This window comes from Musa acuminata, chromosome BXJ2-5 (assembly GCF_036884655.1).
Source record: "Musa acuminata AAA Group cultivar baxijiao chromosome BXJ2-5, Cavendish_Baxijiao_AAA, whole genome shotgun sequence".
Classification (NCBI taxonomy): domain Eukaryota; kingdom Viridiplantae; phylum Streptophyta; class Magnoliopsida; order Zingiberales; family Musaceae; genus Musa; species Musa acuminata.
Genome location: NC_088342.1, coordinates 46,418,662 through 46,428,392, shown reverse-complemented (window position 1 = coordinate 46,428,392; position 9,731 = coordinate 46,418,662). Strand labels below are relative to the sequence as shown.

Sequence of the window (9,731 nt, the reverse complement as noted above, 5' to 3'; positions counted from 1 at the left end):
GTATAGACGAAGCCGGCGTCGGAGACGGCGACGGGTCAAAATTGGATCCATCGTCGTGACTTATGCCGTAGCGTGCGCGGTTTCCTCCGACCGCATGAAAAGTATGCTCCAGAAAATAAAATAATATTACTCTTAATTAATTCGGTGTACGACCCAACGACGTACCCCTTTTTTTTTTATAACGATTAATAAAAAATAAATACACGTCAAAAATAGAGAAAAATGTACGAGCAAAATCGATTTCGATAAATTTTAATTATTTTTTGGATAATTAAAAGAAAAATTGTGGTAATTATATTATAAATTATAATAATAAAAGAGAGAGAAAAATGACGTGGTCTTTGAATGGGGGCACAGAGGGGGCAAAAGGGACATTTTACGTGCCCGGCAACAACTTTGGTTGTTGCCATTCCGTCCCGTTTTGTTTCTTAATTTTAATGGGATTTAATGTCTTTTTTTTTTTTTCTCCCTCTTTTTAATCCGTTCTTCTCCGCTCTTTCGTTCCCTCACAGACAGTCCGAGTTGTTGGATGGCTCCGAACCTGAGAGACATCCAATTGAGCTCGGCCGCCGGCCCACGGGGGATCTCGGCAAGGGGGGATGGCGGCGACCTCGAGGACGTCCGGCTGCTCGACTCCTACGACGAGGAGGAGGCGGCGGCGCCGCCGGAGTGGACCGGGAGGGAGGAGGCGGACAAGGGGGTGAGGCGAATCCAAGTCAGGGTCACCGGGATGACTTGCTCGGCTTGCACCGGGGCCGTGGAAGGCGCGATCTCCGCACTTCCCGGCGTCGCCCGGGCCTCCGTCTCTCTTCTGCAGAACAAGGCCCACGTCGTCTTCGATCCCAATCTCGTCGAGGTCCGATCTTTTGCTCCCTTTTTCTTCTCGAGCTTTGATTCGTGGATTTTTTTTGCTTTAGTCGTTGGATTTGTTCTTCCTTGAATCGTATCGTATCAGAAACGACGAAGTGGTGGTTGATCAGTTTCGATTGCAGATGCGTCGTATTGCAATTTTAGCTATGGGGTTTACTCTGGTTTATGTTAGGATACCTTGAAGTTTACCTATCCGTCCTTGGATTTTTGGGCTCTTCAGAAACATGATCGCTTGCGTTTTGTTAAAACTTGAATTGATGTTGCCAACTATGGTGATCATTGGAATCGTGTACATGGGCAATTTATTCTGTGCCAAAGTTCCATTTAATTTGTTTGGTTATGGTTCTAACTTCAAATTAAAAGAAAAAAAGCTTCATTGAGTTGCAATTAAATTGTCTTGCTTTGAATCTTTTCTGATAACATGTATGACTTGGGTTCCTTCTTAAATCATACTCAGGTATTTCCAGTCTTGTTCTCTTTCGTGGCACTTTCTGTTTTGCTTTTCCCTCAAACCAAAATTTTGTTTTTTGTTTTCTTCCTGTGGGCTTTGGATGTTTTTCCTTTTTCCCTTGTACTATCTGGGTTTCTCTGGATTCAGAAGTGTGATTGTAGTTGCCGACTTAAATCATGCGGATTGTTCTACATATTAGTGTTATATTTACTGCACGCATAGGTTCTAAAACGAAAACCGTGGTAAATCGAAATTTGCTGAGTTGGAATTATGATTATAATGATATTTATGGGAATTCTTTCCTTCCCGTGAATTACTGGCAGTGTCTAAGGGTGATTTTTTGAATGTTTGTACAACAAGCCAGAGCCTTGAAGTTTCATGATCATTATTTTTCTGGTGTCCGATACCATATGGATGCAGGCGTTATTTCTTTTAGTCATTTTCCCATGGCTTAGGTATCCTGCAGAAGTTTTTGAATGTTGGTTGGACTTGCTCCACCACATCAGCCATGGGCCAGTCTAGGACATCCTATTAAGATGGTTTATGGGGGAAAGCTTGTTTTTGTTTTACTATACATTAATGTCTGATAATGTTGATCGATTTCATTATACTTGACATATTCCATCTCTTCCTGTACTCTTTGGTGCATCATTTATCCTTTCCAAGGAGGACTTCTCTGTATCTGTCCCACATATCTGTGAAGTTTGCATATTAGTTTCCTTGATACTTGACATTTGTGCATGTTGATATTTGAAATCCTTAACAATAGTGCATACATGTAACTTGAGTGCACTAGCAACAATCAGAAGGAATAATATTCTCATTATTAGAGTTAAGTTACTGAATATTCTCATCAACAGCCACTCTCATTTGATAGTGGCATTTCTCCTTGCAGATAGATGTTGGACTTGAATGAAATATTAGTGAGATCACCACCAACCTAATTTATCAAAAAGCTTATGTGAAATTAGCATATCTTTTTTTGTCTACGAGAATTTTGGCTTCCAAGAAAATTAATTAGATATTCTATTTTCAAATATCAGTGAGCCACCTAACTAGTCTTTTTTCAATTGGTAAAAATAATTAACCTATGTAATTTTATTTTCTAATTTACATCTTGTCCTCAAAACTCAAAAGTAACTTAATTCCAGATTTGCATAACCAGTGTCTTGCTTTATTTATCTTTTAATTCTATTTTAGGTTAACTACTTGAGTGGTATCTTGTAAATTTACTGTTTTTATAAAAAAGGGGGTCAATTTATTTGTAGATAGTTTATTTGCGTGTTTCTCTTATGAAAGAGTGCATTATGTTTTCTCTTTGGAAATTATCGTGCATCCTCCATTCAATATGTATTGTCTTGTCTAGAGTTTTTAAACCCAAGTTGTTACTACAATTATAGCTATCTGATGCAACTGTTTTTGGCTCACACCATCACTTACTTGAGGTTGTTATTCCCTGTGTAGGATGTAGACATAAGAGATGCTATTGAAGATGCAGGATTCGAGGCAGAGGTCCTGCCAGACTCTAGCAATAGTCAGATGAGGTCTCAGAAGACCTTGTCTGGGCAGTTTACGATAGGAGGCATGACTTGTTCGGCCTGTGTAAACTCTATTGAAGGCATCTTGAGTAAACTCCCTGGTGTGAAAAGGGCGGTTGTTGCTTTGGCAACCTCATTAGGGGAAGTTGAATATGATCCATCAGTAATTACAAAAGATGAAATTGTTCATGCAATTGAGGATGCAGGCTTTGATGCAGCCTTTTTGCAAAGCAATGAACAAGATAAAGTTTTGTTGACTGTAGCTGGATTCTCGAGTATATCAGATGTACATGTTATACAAGGAATATTGAGGAACCTGAAAGGGGTGAAGCAGTTTGAGGCAAATATTAGTCTTTCAGAAGTGGAAGTCATCTTTGATCCAGAAGCTATTGGTTTGAGATCTATAGTTGATGCTATCGAGAAAGGAAGTAATGGTAAGTTAAAGGCATCTGTCCAGAGCCCTTATACACTAGCCACTTCCAATCATGTAGAAGAAGCATCAAAGATGCTCCGGCTTTTCCTCTCCAGTCTCATACTCAGCGTGAGTTCAATCATTAATGCTGTCAAAGTAGTTTCACTATGTTGCTCTTATGTGAGGCTTTCATACATGTTTCTTTTCTCCACGCTGCCCAATTCTTCAACAAATTCATGGTGCAATATTTTATACTAAGTTACTAATTTTTCATGTTGATTTACACTACAGATTCCTGTCTTCTTCATACGGATGGTTTGTCCTCGTATAGGCTTTCTCAATTCTTTCTTGCTGATACACTGTGGACCCTTTTTGTTGCGGGATTTACTGAAGTGGATACTAGTGAGCATTGTTCAGTTTGTTATTGGTAAAAGATTCTATGTAGCAGCTTATAAAGCACTGAGGCATTGGTCTACAAACATGGACGTTCTGGTTGTACTTGGGACTTCTGCTTCTTATTTCTATTCAGTCGGTGCACTGTTTTATGGTGCATTTACTGGATTTCGGCCTCCAATATATTTTGAGACAAGTGCTATGATTATAACATTTGTCTTACTTGGGAAGTACTTGGAAGTGGTTGCGAAGGGTAAAACATCAGATGCTATCAAGAAGCTGGTAGAACTTGCTCCTGCAACGGCTCTGTTACTGATCAAAGATGAAGGTATACTATCTCAGGGTATCTTAGACATATGCAGAAGTATCATATTCAAGGAGTGATTCAGTCATGTCCTTTATCTGCATTTATTTCTGTCTAATGTGACACTTTCTTGCCTATCTATTAAATTTTTGCAATGACATACTTTGATGTCCATGTTTCAATGTGCTTGCCTTTGACATAATCCTTTTCTTTTAAATAACTGAATACCTGTCTACATTTTTGCATTGCAGAAGGAAGATACATAGGGGAGAGAGAGATAGATGCACTGTTAATTCAACCTGGTGATATCTTGAAAGTTCTTCCTGGTTCAAAGATTCCGTCTGATGGCATTGTAACTTGGGGTGCAAGCCATGTTGATGAAAGTATGGTGACTGGTGAATCGGAACCGATCCCGAAGGAAGTGTCTTCTGCAGTTGTTGGAGGTACAATGAACTTAAATGGCGCACTTCATATTCAAGCCACAAGAGTGGGATCTAATACAGTCCTGAGTCAAATCATATCTCTGGTGGAGACTGCCCAGATGTCTAAGGCTCCAATTCAGAAATTTGCAGATTATGTCAGTAACTCTAGTAATCCTTTTTTCTTGGTTTATTAAGGTTGTCAGTAACTTCACTTTTAAGCAGCTTACTGATCTTCTATGATGATGAGTTTGATGGATGCCTGACACCAAATATTTAATTTTCAGTTTCCATGGCTTTCATTTTGTGGTTTCAAAGAGTAATTATTATTTGTAGGGTGAACTTTTCTGGAGCACATGCTGGCAATTAACAACTATTTATTTCTTCATTCTGTTGTATGAATAATTATCAAATGAAAAATATAAAAAGGGGCACATTCCTAACATATATATGCTAGTTCATGTACGGCAAGTTCATCCTTGAAGTAAGTCAACAGATTTTATGTCATACTGATGTTAGAATATAGATGAACTGTTTGTTCTTCTTGGGAAAGTTGATTGTTATCCTACATACAGTTCTGTTTTTAGCATCACACTTATAAGAATAACAATTTTACGTCAGGGGGAAAGAACCAAGAAAAAATAACTATGCTTATAGACTTGGTTCTGTTATTGTATGTGTAACAACAGTACAACCACCATATCTGAGGCAAAATCATTTTATGTTAGGGTTGGTTTAATATGATTAATGTTATGAAGAAGCTAGAATATGGGTTGCGACTACCTTTAAATTGGTTTAGTAAATCATATATGGAAGCTTGTACAGGATACTTTTTCTTGGAGGAAGTTCTTTGCACAAGAGTTGGTGAAAACCATCCATCTCAATGAAGAGAATGGGATCAGCAGGATTGATGTATACTACTAAAACAAAGTGATGTCACTTTTACTGAATCCTTCAAAACAACTAAGAATTTTATGACCAAAGGTACTGATGACCCATAGAGGCTTGCATCTGAAAATTGTTTTGCTAGTTTTTTTTTTTTCTGTTGAAGTGAAGATTTTCTTAAAGAACAAATAAGACTAAATTGGTTTGTCAGAGTTACTTTGGTTAAGTTTTATAAAGTAGATGAATATCATGTTCTGCTACATGTTAACATAAAACATCAATCAAATAAACTGGTTACACAGACATTTATAGGTATTTCAGAGTATTATGAATGCATTGTCATTGTCCTCTCTGTAAACAGCTTAGTGAATAAGCATGGAGCTCTGATGGATATAGACTTTATGTTACACTTTTTTGAATGTCCACAAGTATTGTGTGCAATAGATATATTTTTCAAGCAATCTTCCCTTCTTTATGTGATTTAACGAGGATTCTGTTTTGTATGCCATCGAGTTCCTGTATTGTATTCTTTCTTCTAAATGGAATTATCTTGACCTCTGATGGACAGACACCAAATATTTTGTTTCCTTACAAGCTATTTATACAAATTGCAGGTTGCCAGTATATTTGTTCCCATTGTCATCACCATATCCTTGTTAACGTTCTTGGGATGGTAAGTTCACACTTAAGCCCGATGTATGCTTTATATACATCTGAATTTGGTGGTCAATATTCTATTTATTCTATATAGGTTTCTCTGTGGATTGCTAGGAGCATATCCTGATTCATGGGTTGAGGAAAGCAGCAATTGCTTTGTTTTTTCACTCATGTTCTCAATATCAGTGGTGGTGATTGCCTGCCCCTGTGCCCTTGGTCTGGCAACTCCAACAGCTGTCATGGTAGCTACTGGTGTCGGTGCGTCTCATGGTGTCTTAATTAAAGGAGGAGATGCTTTGGAGAGAGCACAGAATGTGCACTATGTGATCTTTGACAAAACGGGCACCCTTACTCAAGGCAAAGCAGCTGTTACAACAGCAAAAGTTTTTACAGAAATGGAACTAGCAGATTTTCTTACTTTAGTCGCATCTGCAGAGGTGAGTTGAAGAACTTGTGTTTATCATAGCAGTTAGCATATTTCATTTTGTCAGCACAGCAACTATAACTTTTCTTTCTTTTGATGTACTTCAGGCTAGCAGTGAGCACCCTCTTGCTAGGGCAATCCTAGATTATGCATACCATTATAATTTCTTTGATAAGCTTCCTACAGTTGAAGGTGCTACCAAGCAGAGCAGAGAGGAAATCTTGTCTGAGTGGCTTCTGGAAGCTATTGAGTTTTCTGCTTTGCCTGGGAGAGGTGTGCAGTGCTTGATCGATGAGAAGAAAGTTCTGGTGAGTTTGTCAATAGGTTATTGCTCTCTCTCTCTCTCTCTCCCCCTCCCTGTATGAAGTTTTTTGATGGCTAACATATTATTTATAGGTTGGCAATCGGGCTCTATTAGCTGAAAATGGAGTTACTGTTCCTATGGAAGCTGAAAATTTCTTGATAGACTTGGAAGTAAATGCTAAAACAGGTATACTTGTGGCTTATGATGGTAGCTTCATTGGACTCCTGGGGATTGCTGATCCCCTGAAAAGAGAAGCAGCAGTTGTCGTAGAAGGCATAAAAAAATTGGGTGTCCATCCGGTCATGGTAACTGGAGATAATTGGAGGACTGCCCAAGCAGTTGCAAAAGAGGTTGGTTTTTTAGTGCTTTTATCTACTGAGTAGAAATTTCCTGCATATAACCATTGCATTACTGTGACTGCCATGAACAGTCCATCCCATACTACTATTTATGAACCCAGAGTACACTTTAAAAATATATCTTTTAAGTATTCACCTTCAATTTTTATGACAGACCAAGTTTAAAAGAAGAGTTAACTCATGTTTTCTGCCACCACCATGCCGTGACCATCTCAGTTAAATTGGCCAATCCCGGGTAAACGTCCGGTTGGTGAAATTTATGGGAATCATATCTGCTTTCTTTTGCTGGAAAAATTATGATACAAAATTTTATAGATATATATATTTTTAACATTACTTGATACTTTTTGCTTGAAATTTCATCATTTATGGATAAGCCACTCTAATTTGAGCCTTTAGTTTCATTTGACATCCAACTGTTTTATCTCATTGATATTATATTATCTATTTTCTTTCTCAACTTAATGTAGATTTTTCCCTTTCTCTTGTTGAATTGTGTCTTTGCTGGTTTATTATTGGAATTGGGTTTGCCAGCTTATATAAAGTTAAAACAACTTAGAGCAGACAAAGCTAACCAAACACATAATATTTTCCTTTGGTGCAGGTTGGAATTGAAGATGTGAGAGCTGAAGTGATGCCGGCAGGAAAAGCAGACGTCATTCGCTCGCTTCAAAAGGATGGAAGCATAGTTGCGATGGTTGGTGATGGCATCAACGATTCCCCTGCTCTGGCAGCTGCTGATGTTGGGATGGCAATTGGTGCTGGAACGGATATCGCTATCGAAGCTGCAGACTACGTCTTGGTGAGAAACAGCCTTGAGGATGTGATTACGGCTATCGATCTCTCGAGGAAGACCTTTGCCCGGATACGTTGGAACTACTTCTTCGCAATGGCATACAACATCGTGGCAATACCTGTCGCAGCTGGTGTCCTCTTTCCCCTCGCAGGGCTAAGGATGCCACCATGGTTGGCCGGCGCTTGCATGGCCTTCTCATCTGTCAGCGTCGTTTGCTCTTCTTTGCTTCTCCGAAGGTACAGAAAACCTAGGCTTACCACCATATTGCAAATAACTGTAGAATAACGAGTATGTGAGTTTCCATTATGTGCTTTATCACAAGAAGAAAATGTATTTTTAAGTTGTTTTTCGATCACCGCAGCTCCATTTGTGGTGCTGTATGATTTTGAAAATGTAAGCAATGTTTGTATAAGCTATTGTTTGCATACCATGGCAAATTAACATTGAAGAAAACAGACCGATTGCACACAGGTGTAAATACATTTAGATTCATCATATCTAGACTTAATTTCAGGAGATAAATTTTATTTGCATCAAGCGAAATTTGCAGCTGAGGTTTGGTGATGCATTGTTTGTTTTTTTTTTTTCAAAGGACTCAGAAATGATATTAAGAAAGAAGTCTTGACACAGAGAGTGCTTGACATATCAGCACTCAAAAAAGAGGTTCCCCTGTTGGATACCCCTTTTGCCTCTTAAAAAAAGACAGATTGCTCACCATTGATCAATCTGTAGACACCAAATTAATGAAATTATCATGAAAATTAAATTTCTTAAGAGCAGAGGTAATAGCAGTCTATGAGAGGCGAAAGTTGACCTTTTTAAGGTCAACCTTGATAATGACATGCAATCGACTCCCGTTGGACATATATAATAAACGAGTGTACCTCCTAAGGTCAATAGCTCTTTTGAAATAATATTTAACAAGAAGGGTTTTTATCTATAATAGGCCAAAAACACTGTAACACTATAATAAACAAAAAAAAATTTAGGGAGTAATTTAGATAATTTTTAAATTAAAAATATTATTTAATAAAAATTATCCTCATATATATATATTTATTTATGTACATATGTATTGTTTTCCCTCCTTTGGGTGAACAACAACGTTTTCTTTCTTTTGCCTTTTTTATAGTTGAGAGATATGATACTAACCACTAGAGTCTTTAAAAGGGAGAGTCGAGTTTAATGAGAGACAACATGAAAAGACGAACAAACAATGGACTGATTGTGACATAAGGTAAAAGTGAAGAGGGTGATGATATTATAGGAGAGGGAGAGATAGCATCGGTGGAAGAAGCATGACAGAAAGTGAGAAGTGCGACGATCATGGAAAAAAGAGAGACGAACATAACAAAAGGAAATAGATAAGAGGTCATTAGTGGGGTCGATTTATTCCGAACAAGTTTAATATTTTTCATAAATAAATTATTAAAAATTATAAAAAAATAAATCCGAATTGAGAAGGACATAATTGGTCATTTATCATATCATATTAATTTATGAAGAATGTTTTTATCGACAATCTCTTTTTTATAATTTATATATTTTTTAAATTTTTTATCCTAATTACAAGTGACAAGTGATGTCAATCGTGTCGAATGAACATAAACATTCTCTTCCTCTTTTTCCTCATCCTCGGGAGGATCGACATTGACGTTCCCATAAATGAAAATAATGATATGATTTATAATTAAGATATCATAAATAATAAATAATATTTTTATTATTTTTTATCAGGGTTGTCAACAGCAAACTTCTTCATAAAAATGAAAGATTCTCAGGAAAAAAAAGTCCATAATTTTTTAGATAAATTACCTATTTATTTTATTTATTACTTATTAATTATTTTTTAGGGGTCTCGTTATAAATTGTGCATTTGTTGTTTGAATTTTGAAATGTCGTGCGTCGCTAGCCGTTGA

The 9,731-nt window shown here is 37.3% G+C and overlaps 1 protein-coding gene across 1 annotated transcript; it reads left to right on the top strand.

Annotated features, from left to right (window-relative positions):
• The first annotated feature begins 481 nt into the window (after positions 1–481).
• On the top strand, positions 482–8,325 carry LOC103986303 (cation-transporting ATPase HMA5). Its single transcript, XM_009404262.3, has 9 exons — positions 482–856; positions 2,786–3,400; positions 3,563–3,992; positions 4,220–4,545; positions 5,887–5,945; positions 6,024–6,366; positions 6,461–6,661; positions 6,750–7,007; positions 7,621–8,325. Exons 1-9 carry the CDS (start codon positions 530–532, stop codon positions 8,095–8,097), a joined length of 3,036 nt encoding a protein of 1,011 aa, XP_009402537.2. The 5' UTR covers positions 482–529; the 3' UTR covers positions 8,098–8,325.
• Positions 8,326–9,731: the final 1,406 nt, after the last annotated feature.